This window comes from Nanorana parkeri, unplaced genomic scaffold (assembly GCF_000935625.1).
Source record: "Nanorana parkeri isolate BGI_ZX_2015 unplaced genomic scaffold, ASM93562v1 scaffold293, whole genome shotgun sequence".
Lineage (NCBI taxonomy): Eukaryota > Metazoa > Chordata > Amphibia > Anura > Dicroglossidae > Nanorana > Nanorana parkeri.
In genome coordinates this window covers 348,805-370,320 of record NW_017306561.1, presented here as the reverse complement: position 1 = coordinate 370,320, position 21,516 = coordinate 348,805, and the positions used below count along the sequence as shown (strand labels likewise).

General features: G+C 39.7%; 1 protein-coding gene across 1 annotated transcript in view; it reads right to left on the bottom strand.

Moving 5' to 3' along the window:
* ITGAE (integrin subunit alpha E) overlaps positions 1-21,516 on the bottom strand; it is a 70,883-nt gene that overhangs the window by 31,107 nt on the left and 18,260 nt on the right. Inside the window, exons 4-12 of the mRNA XM_018557629.1 lie at positions 19,636-19,706; positions 15,252-15,323; positions 12,135-12,365; positions 11,521-11,622; positions 10,830-10,945; positions 9,552-9,662; positions 7,810-7,888; positions 1,813-1,880; positions 1,000-1,135 (exon numbers count right to left, since the gene is read on the bottom strand). Of these exons, the coding sequence (XP_018413131.1) occupies positions 1,000-1,135; positions 1,813-1,880; positions 7,810-7,888; positions 9,552-9,662; positions 10,830-10,945; positions 11,521-11,622; positions 12,135-12,365; positions 15,252-15,323; positions 19,636-19,706 (986 nt within the window). The remainder of the gene's footprint in view (positions 1-999; positions 1,136-1,812; positions 1,881-7,809; positions 7,889-9,551; positions 9,663-10,829; positions 10,946-11,520; positions 11,623-12,134; positions 12,366-15,251; positions 15,324-19,635; positions 19,707-21,516) is intronic.

Sequence of the window (21,516 nt, the reverse complement as noted above, 5' to 3'; positions counted from 1 at the left end):
CCCCATCTCTTTCTGCCGACGTCCATCACCAAGATGGCCACTGGCAGGCTTCAATCAGATGGGCATGTGTGCGCGATGATGTCACCGCGTATGCGCGAGGTGACGTCATGCGCACCCGCGATGACGACACGGCGGGGTGTTACACGTTCTAGAGACCGGATGATACCCCAGAGGAACCTTACATAGTAAGGTCCTTGGGGGCAGGGACTGTTGTGAATGAATAGTATGTAAAGTGCTCCATAAATTGTTGGTGCTATATAAAAAGCTATATAAAATAAATGGAATCAGTGGCCACATTAAACATTCATACATGCTGTAGTTGGCATCTCGAAGTCCCTGCCTGTGATTTCTGGTATGTTGCAGAGTACCTCCAGACACCAGGAAAGCAGAGTGTCCTGATGAGAAAACAATGACTAGTCCCTATGCTTGCTAATTCATACGAACCCCTTTTCTCTTTCAGGACCTTGAAAATAGGTTGTGAAAGATGACTTTTGAACATACTGTATACCAAGGCATAGGAAAAGGCAGGCTCAAGCCAGTAGCTGCAGTAGCGGATTGCATGTCTCACTGCTCCTGTTTAGCACTGCTTTACTATGCAACACAATTGATTTCCCCCATTGTGTCTAAGGTGGACAATCACTCTTAAGAGACTATAAAGCTCTGCCAACTGCAGGCCCACTTTACTCACTTTGCAAAATTTTGCAAAAAATGTCTGTTTACATCATGCAGTACTGTATGTTTTACAGCAAGATATGCTAGACTCAGCTCTTTGTCAGTAGGTAGAGCAGGGAGAAGTATGAGTCTAAGAACAGTGAATGTTAATTTTGGAGGAAGTTTTTTTTTTCTTTAAAAAATGTTGTAAAATGATTATTTATAATTTTCTTACTTAAAGCCTTTGGCAGGAAGGAGTTGAAATGGTTACAGTGATGCCACATAAACCTGTAATGCACGGGGTGTCCCTAGATCTAGCCATGGCTCTTGCTATTTAGGAAATCTTACCTAAATATCCATACGCTGCTCTTGTTGCATCTTCAGAGGAATCATTGAGAAATGTGACTTTCTGTGTCTCTGTGCTTGCAATCATCAAACCACCTGACCAATCAAAGGTACCAACTGCTCCAAGCACCACCGTATCCTGTACAAAGTAGAACAATAGTTAGATCTGATCCTTTTAGAATATATTTTTGTCTGTATATGGATAACAAAAACACACACATATACAAAGTACATTTAAACCAGCGCATTTATTTAACTTCACTGGTTCCCCTGTGTCAACCAATGCCAGTCTTTGGTCGGATCACTTAGGCCCTATACACAAATGCATGGATAATCAGAATTGCACCCAAATTGTCTATATAATGTCTAAAAAAAATTGTCTATGTAATGTAAAGTCTCTTAGAATGCAGCCTTAAAGTGTTCATAATAGGACACTTATTTACAGAAAATGATCATTTCTGTGCCAGTAATTTACCCCCATGTACAGGTAGCTGCTGACTTTTAGTGCCAACAGATGGAAGATATATGGTACCACATTGGCATATTGCTAATTTTCTTGTAGAACCTCATTTATTGTTCTCTGAGCCCTACACCATACCATGGATGACAAAATATTTCTAAGACTGGGCCACCCATAGCCAATAATGTAGAGGTGTCATGTTGTCCAGTCTGCTCATATGTGGGTATTCTTTAGAGCATGATGCCATTTAATATATATTCAGAATAGAGACATTTGCTTGTTTGCAATGTTTAAAATGTATTTAAACTGTAACTGTAGCCAAAACCTTTTTTTTATATATGTGTGAAAAGTCATACCTTGTCTTTTATATGAGCTGCAAATCCAATTTGTGCCAAATCAAACTCCAGGGAATCACCTTTAGTACCTATAGGACAACACTGGGTTATAGTAAAGTGAAATGACAGTGTAAATCTGTATTGCGCAGATAGTGAGACGGAAAAGTAATGAAAGTATGTTCTAAAAATAAAATGCCAGTTATTAATACCAGAGACATATTTTACAATTCCTTATGTAAGACAGCCTTTCATGTCTCTTAGACTTGTTTGGCAGTGATATTATTCTCTTTGAATTGTTAGCTAATATGCCTGTAAACAATTGATCAAGAATAGCATTGGTGATCTTATACTGAATGCTCCTCAGTATAAAGATCACCTGATTTATAAGGACAACTTGTGTGCCGTGCTGTGATGCCTACTATTTGTTCTCCAGAATGTATCTATATTCTATTGTGAAGTCAACACGAACACTGCAAAATGTGTTGCATACTAATAAAGCAACACTGTTAAGGGAGAGCGGGGTTCTTTGCTTTCCAACAGGGACGTGTCGGTCAGGTGCAGAGCCTCACCTAGAATTATGGAGGAAAAAGCTGTCAGCTTCATGTCTGAAGCTGACAGCCTTTTTTCCATTCAGATCGGCATCTAACAGGTTACACAGCATGGAAATCCTCCCCGCTGTGTAACCCGTCATGGACGGAGCGCCTCAGCAGTGAGGAGCAAATGAGGGACAGGGAGGCTCCTCCCTGGCTCCTCCCTTCCTCCTTTACACTAGCTTGGGGACAGTTAAAAGTGGGGCTTTGTCAGGTGGGGCGGGGCTTCGTCCGGCAGGGGTTGGACGGGACATTCTGGGGGCGAGGCTGGGGAATGTCTCACCCGGAGCAAGAGGTACCGCACGTCACTGCTTTCCAGATAGTAGGGTTCTCAGTCTCACTTTTTTGTGGATGCTTTCTGAGCACTAAATTTAGCAATGCAAAAAAAGGACAGATACTGGTCCATAACAAGTAAGTATGCCCTAGTCTTCCATAAATGTTGAATAAATAATAGTAAACTTCATCCACTTCACTCTTATCTTAGATACTCTTAATGTAATGATTAAGCTGATAAGCTGATTTAAATAATGGACCGTCGACTCAAGAAATCACTCAGCACAAATGTAGATTTACAGCTAGTGCTTCACAAAGAATTAAAGGAGAACTATGAGGTGAGTGATTTACACTCATCCCCATAGTTAGAGCCGACGTGTGGCATTGCAACTGTCAGACGTCGGCTCTATTGATCGGGAAGTGAGCGAACGCATACCATTGCTTGCTCACTTCTCCTCCACTCTCCGATCCTCCAGGAACGGACAGGGGAGGGGGCGAGCACAGCTGACTCTGCCTCTAGATAGGCAGAGCACGCTGTCAATCAGCCAGCTGGGTGGATCTCAACAGTAGTGGAGGTGCTCTCAATATATAGCGGGCAATAACCAGCTATATACTGAGCTTTGGGTCACGGAAGGAGGTTAGTATATGTCCTCCCGTGACCCTAAAGAGAACCATGGGATAGAAAGGTTACCTTTTAAGCGCACTTTCTAATTAAGCACAACTGCCACATTTACTGGATAATTCACTGACTGATTTCACTTGTTTCTTGCAGTTCCTTTATAAAGAACCTACAGGAAGCATATGAAAGCAAGAGAGAACAGGGCCAAGCTTACAGGACAGTTGATATTCCATTTTATTGCCTATATCTCTGGATATACTGATTATTTTTAGATGGCCTTTTCATTAAATTTAACCTGCAAATTTGTTTTTATCATATATTAAGTATTTAAATACAGTATAGTAAGTATTAGTTTTCACCTTTACTTGATCATGCTTAAAAATAGTTTATAACTGTCAATTTTTTGCATTGGCTTGTCACTAAAAACCTAAAGAAGATCTTAATCACAGGAGTTCTACAACTTGTTTTGTGAGATACTGGTGCCTGTTGGCTGCTCCACATTTTGTGCTCATTAAATGCTGTTCATTCTCTGTTCTGATGTGAAGTCTTCAGTAAAGGATTTACTTTCTAGTGTCCATCGCTAACCAGATTTCATATCTCTAGAGATCTTTCAAAGCCCTGACAATGAAGGTGCAATTGTTTGGTAAGGTGTAGTATGAAGAATAGCTGTGATCTGCAGTGAATCTCACTCAACGATCTTTCCAAAGAATGTGCTAATTGAAAATTTTTCTCTACAGTTTATGTGCGCCTTTATACTTTAGCACCACTCCAATGAAGCTAAACACACATAGACTGTATGCCATGTCCCATAGCCCGGCCCATTTATGAATAAATAGTTGCAGAGCTTTTATCTGTGTAAGACACACTTGGTACAGTCGAATTAATTATATTAAAGTGAATAATGGTCCCACAACAAAGCATCTTGGCTAGCGGTCCCAGAGCAGGTGCATAAACAGCTACAACTGTTATCTTCTCACTTTATTTCACTGTATCACTGAAGCTGTGTAAAGACTTACATACCCTTATGTATGAAACATTATGTCATTATTCCAATCACTACATCCAGTGGTAAATAGCTTTAGAGGTATTTTAGATTACATGTTCTCACTTTTTTGTACAAGCATTGGGTACGGGTCACTTACCTTCTATTCCAATCATTCTCTGCTGCAGGGCAGAAAGAAGTCCATCCAGTTTTGAATAGTCATCTACTCTAATGACATGATCTTTTTCATCACTGGCAATCATTTTCAGCTCACTGTAGGCATTAGTCTCATTAAATACATTGCCTACCTGTAAACAATGTGAATAAAAGTTAAAAAAACACCATAGGTAAAACACTATAAATAACATTACAGGTATAGATCAATATAAATAATTGCATAATTTCAGACGGCTGTGCACACCATCGACAGACAATAAGAGGTTAGGCCCTACTGGCTAATAATAACGGCATAAAGCATATCTAAAGCCAAAACTTGTTTTGTTTGGTATAAGTGCACGGTAAAAACCCTGTCAGTTTTTTTTGTTTATTTTTTATATATTTATTTATTTATTTGCGGTTTGTGTTCCTTGTTCCCTGTGTTGTGGTCCCGGACACAATGGTTTTCAGGACAATGGCTACATCACCTCAATAACGCTGTATAATAAAAATAATGGCTGATGTGGATGCTCATTTCTGGAGCTCGGTTTTTAAATGGAGCTGCAGAAAACAGGTACAGGTGGCCAGTGTGCCTGTTAAATGCCTGTGATTGAGCTGTCATTAGACAACTTAGATCACAGGCAAAATACACTGAACCATTTAGAGTGGCTCTGTGTCTTGTGATAGCCAATCATAGCGATTACAAATGTCAACATTACTATTGTTTACATTTGAGAGTCAGGGAGGCAGGGGAGGAAGGAGGATTAAATGTATGAATGAATGAATTAATGAATGAATGAATGAGTGAATGTATTGTAGGTTGCAGCAGATTCAAAGTAAATGGCTTTAAATAATTTGATTGATGGATCTTTTTTATCTTATCTCTCTCTTGTCTTTGGCCTAGCTATCAACAGCTCCACCTCTCTTATGCTGCACATTAATTCCCTCATCTACATCTTCCCACTATATGTGACCTGTATATTAATCACTTTACCTCCCCACCCTTCTGTGTATGGTGTATAGCTTAATGATGTGCTGTATCTACCTAACTCCCTGTTTTAACCACCTCAGTAATGGCGCATTTCTTCATTTCCACAAAATTGTTGCAAAAAAATGAGATCACCTTGTGGTATCTACTTCCAAAAAGGGTTGTACTGTCCTGGCATTTTTAAGACATGTTTTGCAACATAAAGTCATTTTTGTTATGTTTCCCTACACAGTAAAAAATAAAAATAAAATATTTTTAAATACCGCTAAAAAAGCTATATTTGTTATAAATGCATTTTGGTGCAGTGTATAATGCATGGGTAATTACTAAATAAAATAAATAAGTATGTAAGCAGCTTGATTGGGCCGCAATGTACGAGGGCGCGACAAGGCTGTTTTTTTTTTCAAAAATAAAACTTCTAGTGCTCTATATTGGTGACAGCAGACAGAAATTTTGCACAGAAACGCTGCACATCATGTAAGCAATTTTCGTAAGCAGAAATGTAAGAGTGAAAGGTGAGGCATGTTTTTTAATTAAATAAAAATTAGAGTCTATTATGCCAGAGACAACAGGCGCCATGTAAGCTGTTTTATTAGGCTGCAATGTAAGAGGGAGAGACGATGCAGGTTTCATTATAAAATACAATTTAGAGTGGGTTTTTTTCTGACAACAAAGGACAGAAATATTGTACAGACTTCATAGTCAGCAATAAAGCAGTTGGAGTAGGCCACAGTTTGAAAAGGACATACATCATGAAGCTTTCATCCAAAAACCCAAACATCCAAAATTCAGCAGGATTAGCTGTAAATAGCAACATATAGCTCTGCATGTATCACTTTATAGCAATAACTATCTCTTCCTGAAAATGCTGTCAGCTGTTCCTGTGCACTCCAACACACATTGACAAAAGGCTGATGGGAAACTTGACTTTTATAAGGAGCGGGCTGGCACATAAGAAACCCCCCATTATTGTCCCTTCTATGCCACTTGACCATGGTTTAAAGTCCAGGAAATAAATGATTGGTAATTGATTGTTATGATGGTAAACAATCCCATTAGCTTGCTGTTATCCCAAAATGCAAACAGCTAAAGCTCCTATTGAACTCATGGTTGACCTGAACTTGAAGCTCATTCCTATCTAGTAGTGATGGGGTATATACAAGCTAGAACTCAAATGGTTAAGGAACACTATAATAAAAGTTTACGTTTAAAATCTCACTCACCCCAATAATAAAGCGCTCAATGTCTGTAATCCTCGGGTCATTGATGACAGTTGTTAAATTCACAGGATCTTGAAATATATCTCCATCTGTCAGCACTAAGATTATTTTTGTGGCACCTTTTTTGGACCCATGATCTTCATTGAAAATGTTGTCTCTGCAAAAATGAATAGCATTTCAATAGCTGGTTCAGTACAATTTGAACTTTCTGAGAAAAGTCAATTGAATTGTACACTGTGCTTTGTAGATGTACATGATGGTAGGATTGACAAGTTTTATGTTTGTGTTTAAATATTTTATTCTGTATGCTTATATTTTTGGAATACTAGTTTTTACTTATTACAGGATTTCCACAGAAGATCCCTGGGGGTATCCTAAAAGAAACCTATGACTTTTAAAGTCAGAATTCTGAAACCTATGATTTGAAAACTCTAAATTCTGACTTTTAATCACTTTTCCAGAATTGTATTTAATACATTTTTAGGATAGCCCCCAAACTATTCTGTACACTTCCCTCTGGGGCTGCTTGCAATTAAAATTCAGATAAATACTGTATGCATGTAAACTGACCATAAAACAACCCCAGTGGAAATCAACAATCTTTTAAAAACAGGTACAGTTAAGAAAGGTAAGCAATTCATAGCTGAACAGGTCTTAACAGGTTCAGAAACAAAAATTCACTATTTTCATGATGCAATTAAGGGGTCCCTTATTCTGCTTTTTGGGAGTTATACGGTAGCATAGCAGGTGGGCACAGGCTGAAACAATATCTTGATTTTCCTTTGGATTTACATTTTTGTCTATGGGCTTTAATGTAAGTACCAAAAGGGGTCACCTAGCATACATGCTATATGTCACAAGAACTCTCTGAGGGAAATTTATCAAAACTGGAGCAGACAAAATCTGGAGCAGCTGTGCATGGCAACCAATCAGCTTCTCTCTCTTTCATTTTCAAATCTTAACTGAACAAACTGAAGAGAGAAGATGATTGGTTGTCATGCACAACTGCTCCACATTTTGTCTGCTCCAGTTTTGATAAATCCCCCCCTTTGTGTTTGACACAACTGTCAAATTGAACACACACCTGATAGCAAGCTAACAATACTTGACACTAATGTTTTTGTATGGATGCAAATTATCTGTAAAGCTATTTCAGTGGCTATTTTCAATACACAGTTTAATATGCGTACCAGCTGAAAGACATATGCTGATGCATAGTGGATTGTAAGAGTTGGATACAATTTCAAAATGTTTTAAACATTTTAAACCCTTAGCACACCATAAACTTTAAGTGCGGAGACAGACAATCTGTCTGACAACAATTTGAAAGTGTTGACCCACTGGATAATCATATTTTGATCCGTCTGCATTCTACATGTTGTTATATTTGATAATCTGCAATAGACATTGGATTGAATGGCTATCCATGTGCGTTCAAGCGTTATATACATTTTCTGGATCTATGAATGTTTGATAAATTCAAGAACAATATAGTTATAGAAATGCATGGTCCATGGATTCTGTGGTAGCAGGTTTTTAGTAGGGGGATTTTATTATATGTGCATAGTTTGTATTTATTGATAATATTTGACACGATATTGGTTTAATAAATCTAAGGAGTGGTTATATTATAAAGACTGATTTCAGGATGATGATAGTTACATACTAAGTATGGGTTATCTGGAAAACACAGGTGCTTGATAGTAGGAACCATAGATAACAGATTCCATACTGTTTATTTTGTCAACAGTTGTGTTTGTTGTTGTGTAGTTTGTAGCTTTATTAAAGAAGTTCTTCTTTCTGGTAGACTCAGACAAAGTGTTCTCTGTCCGTATTCTCTTTTTGCCGTGGCCTCTGCATTCTTGTTTTTCCTTCTCCGAGTGTCCCTCTTTCCAAAGTTCTGATGTTGGGAGTTGTGCAGCTTTGAGTTCACAACACCCAATTAACTAGTCATCCTCACATTTGTTTGATGTGTTAACTGTGAACAAGGCAGATTATGTATTGTAGGAATTCCTAACACTTACATATAGTGTATATATAGTTTATACTGTTAAAATATTGATTGTTAAAGGTATTAATAGGAGCTTTTGACATATTTCAGGTTCTCAGAAAAAAATTGTGCTACATCAGTAAGGTTTGTTCTTTTTGTCAGTAAAAATAGGTGTGGGAGGTTGGCAAACCTGTTCATGTCAAAGAGGAAGGCGGTAGCACACAATATTTCTCTCACATTAACAGTAAATATTTCTGTACTTTTGGTGTGTTTAAAGGGATAAAGCATGAGGAAATATGCAAGCATTGCAGAGATGAATGAAATATGTTTTTTTTAAATTTTGCCATGACATATACTTTAACCACTTCTACTGGATTTGGAGGTGCAGTCAGTCAGGAAGCCAGCGCATAAATTCCTCAATTCTAAAAAAGTCATGTTATCACACACTTGGCAAGTGGCATTTTACAAAATTTTAAATCCATGACATCTCAGCCAAAGCAACAGTGCCATGTCATATCAGTTAGAGTAACAACATGTCACCAGAGCCCAAGTTAAGACATGTTATGACAATAGTAGTGTGGTGCGTTGACACAGCCAGAGTTGTACTATATGGCAAAATCTAGTATTATGAATAAAGGTCATAATAAAACCGAGTGTGTTGCCAGATTAGATATAATCAGGATCAGCACTGTGTCCCTTTGCTCCCACCACCTCCCATCCATTCCCAGTCTTGAAGATAAATAGCGGGGAAAGCACAGGGAGGGGTATGACAGTGGATCCAAAGACTGCAGCAACTTGGGCAACTGCTCAGTTTGCTCACACCCCCTCTCCCTTGCCATCAGTATTTTACAAGTAAAAACTTAATATATGCTATGTTTTCTGATGGTAGCTTACTCACAGGACATGAAGGAGGGCAGATGCTGTTCTTGTCACATTGCATACTTGTTCAATGTTTTCAGCTTTTTGTAGGATATAGCTGCTGTCTCTGCGGCTGTCCTGAATGTCAAATTCTGTCTGGATCACGTTCCCATACTGGACAACAGCAAACTCACACTGAAATGAATAGATGCAAACAGAATATATGTAAGAAAAATATCCTATGTCTACATATTAGTTTAAATGTTATTGCCAATCTCATCCAACACTGACCACTGCTGTTTTAGAGATACAGGAAAATGTATGCTGTTATTGGTGCGTGACACTCTGAAGAAAGTGTAGATGAAGACTTGGATATAAATTATCTTTGGGTATGAGAAGATGTGTATGTGAAACTTGGGTCTTTAGTTCTTCCTCACCAAAGTGCCACCAATGGACCTCAATGGAATTTTAACAGTGAAACATCTATTATCTTTAGACAGTTAATATCGAAGTTTTGAGGTTACCTACCCTGCAAATTATGTGGAATTTTAATATACACCAGGACAGAATACTATGACCAGTGGTAGGCCACAAATAGGGATAAGCTGCAGGTTTTTGAATGTTTGGAGTTAGGCTGAACATCCAAACAATATTGTGTCATGCATTGTTCATCATGATTGATGAGGATCTACATCGCTGAATGACATGGGTGACGAAATGCTCCCTGAGCCTTTTTTTCCGCGCTGATCATTGCAGATTCTATACAGATTTGAATGGAAACGCTCTGATCAGTGTGTTTTGGGGTGTTTTAATTGCGTTTCAGCTCTGGAACGCGACTAACAATGCACAAAACCGCCCTTTTAAATTTTGTGTGGAAACCACGCTGAAATGCATCCACCCTGGTGTGATTGGGGCCTAAGAGCTTAAAAATGCATTAAAATACCTTAACTATTAACAAAAATATATCTTATTTGTGTATCATAGATCCTCAAATCATCTTTGAATTGGTGCTGACACTGTCCTTCCTTCTGGAGGATGGCTACTTTTGTTCCCCATGGTCCCTGTGTGTGACAGAAAGTAGCCACCGCTCCAAGCTCATTACCATTAAGGACTACAATCTCACGTTTACTTTTTTAATAGGTATTGAAATTGTAGTCCATCGCGATACTGAGCTTAATAATTTTCATTTTTTTTACAGCTTGACAGGAAGACTTGCACTTACAACTCAGCTATTTTTAATTATATGTTCCTAAAATGATAATGGCACTCTAAAGTCTTAGATCTTTTTTTTACTACTCATGTTCTAGCCTATTTAAGAGCATCAACATTGTTCTCCTCATGGAAACACAAAATATAACAAACCTCAGAACATTTTTCCCATATTTTTGTCATCAAATTCAATATAAATTTTTTTGCTTTTTGGAAGTCAGTTCCGTTTATGCTCCCTGAGCCATCGAGGACTACGGCAATCTCCGTTCCTGTCAAAAAGAACAGAGTATGGTTAAAGCAGAGCCAGTATAAAAAGTACATGTACAAAAGTGCATGAAAAATATTCAACCGTTACATGTAGTGGCTGATGGAGTGATGGGACCTCTAAAGCCCATCACTCGTGAAAAACATGGAAAGTTATGGGAAGGCCTTAATGAGATACAGCCCCCCGAAACAAATCGACTTAGCAAACAATTTATCATTGGAATAAATTTGTATTTGCACATGAATATTACAGTGTGGCACTTAATTTCATCCCCACCACAATCCAAAGTGATCGTGGAAGCCTGCTAGCCCAAATATTACGAATCACTACATTTACGCTATCACTGTAATATTAGATGACAATGATAATATACAGGAAACGTAAAAAGAATCTTCAGGATTCCAGCGCCTCTTATTCACTGAGAAGTCATTGTTTTTATTGTATTTTAAAATCACATGGAATCACAACAAGGTTGCTTTTCCAATAACCAATTTTTAATTTTCTATTTTGTCTGGAGCATACATAGAAAATAGAAAAAGACATTTCTGAAAAGGAGTTAGAAAAATTGTTTTAACTTACCACCTTCATCATAGTTGTTATTATTGTTGTTACTGTTTTCATTAATATAGTTATTCATTTTCTTGGGATCGTTCTTTATTTCCATCATGTTACTGCTGATCTCTATTTATACATAAAAACAAATTGACAAGCACAAAGAGGCAGCTGAAATAATGATCCTTAGAGCTCTATTATTGAAGCAGAACTCCCAAATAATATAAAGCACACATATTAGTCCAGTTATATAATTATCTCATTATTGTTATTTTAAGCAATGAGCATGTTAGGATATTTTGCATTGCTGACATGTTTCATACATTAGGATTGGAAGGGAGAGGGTAGGCTTACAGGAGTGGGCGAGCACAAATAGATCTTCAAAGATGTTTTAATTTATCTTTCGCAGTCGATGGAACATATTAGAAGTTGGATGGCGACATAGGAATTGTCAGGACAGCAGGCTCTAAACAGGGCTGTCACCCTCTGTCTATATAAATACATTTTCCAGACAGAATTGGCACTATTGCAGAGGCGGCTCTTTAATTAGGCGAGTTAGGCGGCCGCTTAAGGCCTCGCACTCATGAGGGCCTCGCGGCTGCCTAACTCGCCCTATCCACAGCAGAGCTAATTGAACTCACGGCACCCGTGTCCAGCCCGCACGGCTGCTGCTAGTGCAGGCAGGATGGGGAGAGATGCGTCCCTGCAGAGAAGCAGCGTTGAAGACTTCTGGTCCATCTGGTGTACTGTCCGTTCTGGCCCCGCCCCCTGTTCTGCGCTCCAGTGAGGGAGTTCTGGGATGTAGCTGTGACCTGTGTCGTGCCGTGTGGTGTAGAGCAGCTCACAGTAAGTCTTCCTGTCTGCTCCGTGTACTTTGGGAAGATCGTTTGTAAAGTGTCAAAGAAATTCCTCCTCGTTCTGGCCGGGGGAAGGGATGGAGGGAGGGGGAGTTGTGATTTGTTTTTCTCCTGCCTTTCTTCACACTGCCTCAAAAAGTGTCACTGGTCCCTGGCTACAGCAGTAATGTCAGCAGTTTAAAAAACCTTTGCAGCTCATGCCTTTTTCCCCCGGGTACAGTATTTAGGCTCCATTCACATGCAGTGTTTGCGTTTCCCGTGCGGTTTTCTGTGCAGAAGACCGCGCGGGATAAAAAGGCTATAATGTTTAATCCGCAGGATTCCCCTTTTTTTTTTCACTGGCGGCTGTGAGGAGGAACGCTCCATTCCTTCTCACAGCCGCTGCTGAGTTGGTGACAACCAGCAGCTTCGCAGGAGGTGGCTGAGCCCGTAAGCATTCCTTACTTGACAGCCCGCCGGACAGAAGCGATGTGGACTGTGTTTTATACATAACAGGTTGGTGTGAACTTTTATCTGCCTCACCTGTGCAAAAAATTTTTTTCTGTATTACACAACTAGGACTCATCATGTAAGGGTTAGTTCACACCATTTCCACAAACAGCTTTGATTTTATTCCTGTCCTAGTATAGAGAACAGGAATAAAATCAGTGTTATTTGTGGATTAAGATACTGCTGTGCATTTGTGGGGGCTTGCATGTGTGCAGCTATGAGGGCGAATTTTGGGTGGGTGCTGGTCTGCTGTGCATTGGTTCTGGTCTGAGGTCTGCAGTGCACTGTTGCTGGTCTGAGTTCTACCGTGCAATGGTTCTGGTCTGAGGTATACTGTGCAATGGTTCTGGTCTGAGGTCTTCAGTTCATTGGTGTTGGTCAGAGGTCTGCTGTGCAATGGCTCTACAGTGTTTTGGTGCTGGTCAGAGGTCTTTTTCCTGGCTGTCTCTCTTTTTTTTCTGTTGGCTTTCCCTTCTCCCTCTCTCTTCTCCCAAAAAAATATTGCCATGCAGCGCTAGAGTGTTTGGGTTTCGCTTAAAGAAAAGGTGGCAACCCTAATCAGCTAACCTCCCACTGATATGGGGCTAGCATAAGGCTGCATAGGCAGCCACCTGAGGGCACCCAGTTGGGCTTTTTTCATGATGGGTGTAGGTGGGGGCCTCACATTTGAGTTTCACCTAAGGCCTCACAAAGTCTAGAGCTGCCTCTGCACTATTGCAATGCATTTCTACTGTGTATTCAGCTATTTACAAGTTCTTCTTAAAGGGTAAGTATACTTTTACAAATAGTAAACTGAAGGGCCTATTCATACCAGCAGCTGCATTAGAACAAAGCCAACAGTGTGCTCTGTCCTGGCTGCAGTGCCAATGGACTGAAAACAGCTCATCACACTGTGACCTTTTTTTGTCAGAACTTTATTGAAATGTCACAAAGTTACTATCTGCCTCAGTCCCGTGCGATGCAGTGGAATACCATCCCGCATGCAGATAATTATATTTCCGTCCACGCCACCAATTGATCATTGTAAACAAGGTAAATGGCCTTGTCTTTGCATTAGGATTGCACTGTGCAAGGCAACGCAACCCAACACAGATGGTGTGAATGGGTCCTAAAATGTAACTATTGCCAAAGATTTAGAGATTTTACCTCATTTTCTGTTCTGTGGGTAATGTTTTATAAAACAGAAAGTGGGAAAAAATCTGCAACAGGAAAACAGAAAACAATAAAGCATTGACAGAGGTTCTAGCATTGGTCTACTAAGCTTAGACAGAGCATTTTAACTTCTGTCTGTGTTGCTATTGGAAAGTTTCCTTCACTTCCGGTGTGGGGAAAAGTTTGTCCCTGCAACAGTGAGTAAGGGGATATCTACAAAAGAGGGCCCCAGACAGCAGTAAAACCTGACAGGATTTCTAATCCTTCACCACTCTATCTAAAACAAAAAACGTTTTGGCTATAGATACCCGTTAATTTGCCTGCCTAGCCCCCCCTTCGTCTTTCTGACGTAAAGTCGATATAAGTCTCACTTGGATTTTTTTTTTTATTATTCACCAAACGCATTACTGCACAGATCAGAGAATTGCTAACCAGCTAATATTCCACTTGCCAGACCAGTAAAAATCTGGAGGCCTGACAACAGGTTATTAGCCAGCCCATTAAGAACCAGTAAATTCACAGACTTCATAGCCACAGCTTCCGAGACCTGGAGTTAATGCAATATCTGTAACAGCATAAACTCTAGCACTAGCATGATGCCGGCTTGGAGAGTGAGGCAATCTATGCTCACCCAGGGGCCCAAACCTCTACCCTGTGCTGTATAGTAGGAGCCCTCAGGTGCCTATACACACCTCTCCAGCTTTAGTCCATCACTCCAACTAAAACTAGTGACCCCACAAATATGTGTGCAAAAATTGACTTTCCTTGAAGTTCCATTCTTGCACTTTTCTATGCATGCCCCCCACCCTTTTCTGAACATTATTTTTATGTGCTAGCATGTGAATTTACTATGAATTACAGATTTTTTTAATGCCTTGCAGAGCAGGGGGTATATTGCCTCTCTTTTCATTCTCTGTGTGTTGACAGGTATATAGGGGTGGTAGGGGTGCTATTTAACAAGATCTGAAGTCTGTTTCAATCAGCTTGATAGTGTGTTTGTGTGCATCACCCAGGCCATACCCCATTGATGTGTTATGTCACATCTACTGTAGATGGAATTTTGAGCAATGTTACACATAAACATACACGTGTGCTTCCAAGTTTAAGGGATATGAATGGTAGTCTGCAAATGCCAACCAGGTATGAGGAAAACCTTTTTTGTTGTTTATTTTATCTGTTGAACTTTTCCACTTTTGGTCTGTGTACTTTTGATCATAATACATTTATAACTCTAACCCTAATACATTGGTTACCACATACCAGTATTTTTTAGATCTTCCTTTTTGCCAAACAAGTTATTCGGCTTGTTCTGCTCCATCACCAAACTATACACTGCAATAAAAACAAGTATCAATGTATTTGCTGGTGAAACATGTTCTGCAGTATACAGTTTATATAAGAGTGTGAAAGCAGCTACACACATTCTTATTTGGAGAATGACTGGACTTACAGCAGCCATTTCCCCCCTTTGTTTGGTTTGCCTTTTTTCCCTGGGTTTCTAAGCTCACAACTACTAACAGGCTATATGGAACACATTCATCTGTATGGAGCCAACAGTAGATAGGCATAGCTAGCAGACTGGCACTGAAATGGAACCTGTAAGAATGAGAAACTTGGGGCTGACGCTGCTTGTTATGTGTAGGTTCCAAAGGTGTCATCCTGATCCTGGTTTCACTACATAGGTCTTCTAAAACACTGGTCTCCTAAACACCTCCATTGTGATTATATGTCACAACTACAATGTCAGATCGTCATATGATTAAAGTAGGTTATACACTGGTAGATCTTTGAACGAACATTTGTATGAAACATCTCCTCAGAGCGTTCAATAATGGCATCAGGGACTTCACAAATGTCATTCGGAATTTAATTTGATTTTCATTTTGATGTGACATTTGGTTTTGGAATGAATGGAGTTTTCTGAACGAAAACCACATTCACTGTCAGAAAAATTTCCCAACATGCTCCTTTGAATTTTTTCACCACTGTGGTCAAAATTGATCGATTTCACCACATCAACTATTAGAAAGTCAAACGAACGTTCCGAAATTGATTTCAAACATTCAAAGTTCGTTCAGTGTATACCCTGCTTAGGATGAAATTGTCTGTGTAAGGATTGCCAATTAAAGTGTATGTAAAGGCATTTTTTTTTTTGGGGGGGGGGGGGTGGGGGTTGGGATGGGTTAGACCCTATTTGATAAAATATTTTTACCCCTCTATTTGCCTTGGTTGCCACTGAGACGGAAAGTAATGGAAAAATCTAATAATTTTGAATTGTCACCAGAACAAGAGGTGAGGGAAAATCTTCCAGTTTGGCTTTACATACACTTTAACATATGCTATCACATTATAATAATCTGGCTTTCATTATCTGGAATTCAGCCACAACTGCAGTAGTTATATTAATAACATTTTGACAGATTCATGAAATCCATAATTGGCTGTCAATCATAAATACATTTACCAGTTTTTGCGAGATCAGAGAAATTAAAATTCTTAACGACCCCATTTTCATGAAGTGAGCAAACTCCATTTAATTCTCCTGTAGTGCTTCTATGCTTGCGTGCCTTCATCTGCTGACAAATCTGTAAAAGATGTGAACCTTTATTTAAAAAGATATATTAAATTATATACAATATGCATAGGGTAGCTGTAGGTCTTTCTGAACTCCAGGCTCTCTTATTAATTGAGACATTTTCTTTTGATGGCTATATTTGCTAATCACATAAGGGGTTATTCACTAAAGAGCCGAAGGATCCTTTGGCTCTCATCGGCCAACTCTGCCCTTCGGTTCAGTTGAACCGAAGGGCTGCTGTATGGACTATTCACAATAGCCCGTACAGCAGCCGAAGGCAGCCGAGCCGAAGGCATATGCTTCAGTCATTAAACAATAACAATTGGCCGGCTTCACCCAGTTGTTATTTATTGGCCGGAACCTGCTAGACGACTCTGGTAGGTGCCGGCCAATAGGAAACAGCTGGGCGGAGCTATCTGTCACTAGTAGATCCGCCCATTTTGAAAACATTTTTATTTTCTTTAAAATACTTTTTTTTTTTCGTATTTTTCATCATTTTTCAACAGTTTTTTTTTCATTCTTTTCAATTCTTTTCTATTTTGCTCGGTACCTCAGAGGTACCGAGCAGAATGGCCTTACTACCGTTCGGCCCCTATGAGAATGGAGGCGAACGGCAGCGAGTGAGCTGCCAGAGCTTCAGCTCAGCCGATCCAGATGTTGGAAGTCCCTCTGCACTTCGGCTTAGCTGAACATGCAGAGCATGTTCGGCTGGCTAAGGCAGCCGATGTGCGGCTGATTTCAGCTGATATACAGCTGATTTCAGCCGATGTACAGCTGAAATCAGCCGTACTGAGCCGGAGTGAATAGTTGAACATCGCTCGGCTGACTTCACTTCAGCTTGGTTATTCATTCGGCTGCCTTCGGCAACACAATGCACCTACCGCACTGTTAAAGCATGGTAGAGGCATTGCCCACTTCTGTAGGATTAACGCACGGATCTGGTGTGAACGGCCCTATAATGGGTGTAGAAGGATTAGAATGTATTTTTGCTTTTTATTGCTGTCAACGAAAAGGTTTGAATGATACATCTGCATGATGCGATTCACGCGTTTACATCTCTTAGTTTGTGTTTCTTTTTAATGATCAGTTAGGTGCTTTTGTTAGGTGATACTAGCCTATGTGTTCAGCAAGCTGTGTTGGCATATTTCAGGTTTGGGTGCACACTTTATTAATTAAGCCCCCCAAAAATGTCTGAAAAGTAAAACTAATAATCAGAACACCGATCGGTCAGCTGCTGGGTTGTCTAAGATTTGTGGCTATAATGTCCGTGTGTCGCTAGAGTGTTCGGGTTTCGCTTGAAGAAAAGGTGGCAACCCTACTATAGACTAGTGTGCCTAGCCTCTCTTATGCAGTTCTGCATTGTGTACATCATTGTTGCTTTTGTACTGCTTTATTAATAAACCTCTTAGCATGTGGTTGGTGGGAGAATTACTAAAACATTTAACAGAAATATAATTTGCGTCTTTTTACCGTTACAGAAGTTAGCACTTCTGTTTTTAATATATACAGTCAAATCTGGAAGTAATATTGAGAAGTAATGTGTATGTGACTTTCATTCCAGATTTTCCTTCCCTCTTCACTTTCATGCTGAATGTTAATTGTATGGCTGTTTGTGCAAAGTGGTGCACACTATGTGTGTGTGTGTGTGTGTGTGTGTGCGCGTGTTTAGATTTTGTAATAACACTGATACATTTAAGTGTTATTACAGTAACTGCAAGTCATGAGGACCCATAGCAATATTTTGATGGGCCCCACCACCACTCACCAATCCCACCATCCATTTTGGGGATAATGTATAAAGATGGGCTGCCAGTTTGACAGCCATTTCCTGCTCCTAATGGACCCAGACTCACTAATGACTGTGGAACTGCTCCCAGCATAAACTTAGGGCCCATGTTTCAGCTCAGCCCTGGACACCACTGGGTAGCACTCAGGAACCCCATAGCAGCCCACTCAACAATGGTTATTTCACCACTGACCACATTGTATGTACATATATTCTGTCTAAACAGCAACTCTCATTAAAAAAAAATGCTGCAAGTGTACAGAATAGGCTTCCATGCTTCAGTTTGCAGCTTCTTGTGTAAATCACCTCTCTACTGGTTTGAAGCTGTGGTGGGATATCGTAAGATCAAAGAGGAAAAAACCTTCTCAAACCAACTATGGCACCTGACTAAAAAATAGATGTAATTTGCTATAATAATCCTATACCAAAAAAACACATTATTAAGCCACTGACTATTATAACATATAACGATGATATATCTTTGCTAAAAAAACAGTAGAGAAACATGATTATATTTTACATGTCTGCTGACCAGTTCTTCAATACAAAGTGTTACTGCAATCAGTTTATTGAGTTGCTTATGGAATAAAACCTTTAAAAATCCTTAAAGTGACTGGCGCTCAACTTTACATTCGCATCCCAGAGCTGGCTAAGGACTCGTCCCTGAGTTGACATGTCCGCCCACCCTTTCTCTGAAGTCCCCCACATGCTCCTAGAGGTTAGGTGGATGCTACATCAGCTTAACACCTTCTAGCCAATGCAATACATATATCTGTCACCCCAACAGGTGGGCCTTAATACTGGCTTTACACATATATGTGTCAGCTGGCTGCTGTTCTGTTCTGAGCGCTCACTAGCTCACTCCTGGCACAATAACCAAGCTGTCACTGATAGCTCCGAGTCACTGTTTATGATTGGGAGCCCGTGGGATGGGCTCTAGATCATGTAACCGCCGTGACAGCCAATAAAAGCAATTACATTATCAGAAAGCCCGACTCCACCTCCCATCGTTCAGTCGTTCAGTATGCCTTAAAAGGTTAGCGTGAGCCGGCACCAAGGGATTAAAGCAATTCCATTCCTTTGCCATTGTTTAAGTGAGGCACCCGAAGGCCTATCAACAACCTGAGTAAAGTTCCAGCTGCTGGGGAAATGTGGGATACGTTTAGTAACACTGCTTTTTAATGCTGCTGTAGGCAAAAATGAACAATTAACACTAGCGGGGGAGGGGGGTTGGCCCCATTGCAAGATTAGTTTCCCTTTAAGTTGATCTTTATCAAACTTACCAGAGTACCATTCGATTTTCTGGTTTGGGACACAATTGGATATGAAACACCAGGGGTTGCTTGACCCTGCCCTAGAATATAAGAAGAGACATGTTTCTTAAAATACAAAGATAATAATAAATATATATATATATGTATATATATATATATTATGGATGCACCGATATCGATACTATTATCGGTATCAGTGCCGATACAGAGTATTTGGGTGAGTACTCATACTCGCCCAAATGCTCCGGTACCTAGCACGAGTACTTCCTGTAGCAGGAAGCTGGGCAGCTCGTTATTTAGTTATGTAAAAAAAAAAAATTATAAAACATAGCAGTGTATCAACTCACCATTGATTTTAAAACAGTTTTAGCTTGAAATTAGTAAATTATTGTGCAGTATTAGTGCACACTAAAAAATTAATGTTCTCATGGCAAACAACAAGTATGGATTTAGTGAAAGCTCAAAATCAGTTATAAAATATTGAAACTGAAGCTATCATTTAAAATCAATTCACATTAATATATAGGACGCATGACAGATGTCAGCATTACCAAATAATATATTCTTGCATAAAAATGTACCTCTTTCTTTCCATGAAGACAATATCATGTGGGCTCCCTCATGTCACTATAGCCAAAAATGATATGGTCTCTGGCTGCCGGATGCATTCTGGGTTTACTGACATCATTAGAGACTGCAGAGAGTCTATTGCTTAGGCTGGTCATACACCTATAGACCTTTTTCATTCAGCCTATGGGCTGAACAGAAAAAAATCTAACTCCCGCTGCGACTATTGTATATTGACAGTCAGTAATGACTATTGTAATGATCAAGTATGGCTAGTTCCATGTAATTGCAATATAATCTATGTTTAAAAGCAATTTTTTTCTAAAAATGTAAGTACAGTTTGATGATTTACATTTAGCTGCCTATTTTTACATGTATATCTAAAAGAAATGTGTAAACGTTTTTGCTGTTCGGGAAGTAAGAGCTAATTCTTTTCAGTATGGCTTTGTCACACACTTGAATACACATGACAGCCATAGCGTGACAAATATCACTGGTAAGCACCAAACCATAAAATGTGGGAGCATTAAGTTTGCTGCTTCTGTAACTACAAAACACTTAGTCATTAGAAAATGGCCACATGTTTCTAGAAAATACTTTTGCAAGCTGTTAGTATTCTAAAATTTAGTTGTAATTACATATTCGCATGATGTTCCCTTTCTTGCTGTGACATCATTGGGTGACAGCATTTCATACAGATTTGCAGATATTCCTTTTCTAGTGAATATCTCTATACCAGACAGTGCAATCACCACACTTTATGAATAGCTGCTGAGACAGAGTCAGAAGGAAAGCCAGTTGGAAAGGGTATTGCTACTTATGGACATCCTCAGATTGTAGTTTAGTCCCCATTCACACCTGCCATTAGGGCTGTTTCTAAATTCTGGCAGCAAGATCCCCTCTTCCACAATCACAGGCATGTGTAAACAGCTGCTGCTGCTCAGCCTATACAGGGCAATGATGGCACCTGCTGCTGCTCATGGCTGTTCAGATGTAGACAGACACCGCCAATCTCCTGGGATTAGGGACAGATGATGGTCCCTGGACGCAGAAAGTGATTCCTCTAACAAAATACAGAACTAGCCCTAAGGGCAGGTGTGAATGGGGACTTAAAATTATTTGTTTGACACAGCTCTGTCTGTAGACTGGCACCAGTACCAGACAGGGCAACCAAGGCAGCTGCCTACAACCCAAATGCCGATCAACATTGCTTCTACCACATCACTTCCTGTTTAGCAGGAAGGAGAATATTAGAAGCAATTTGTACTGAGGCATTTCCAAGTCCATATCTCTGGTAAGTGAGTAAGAATACGTAACCTTTAT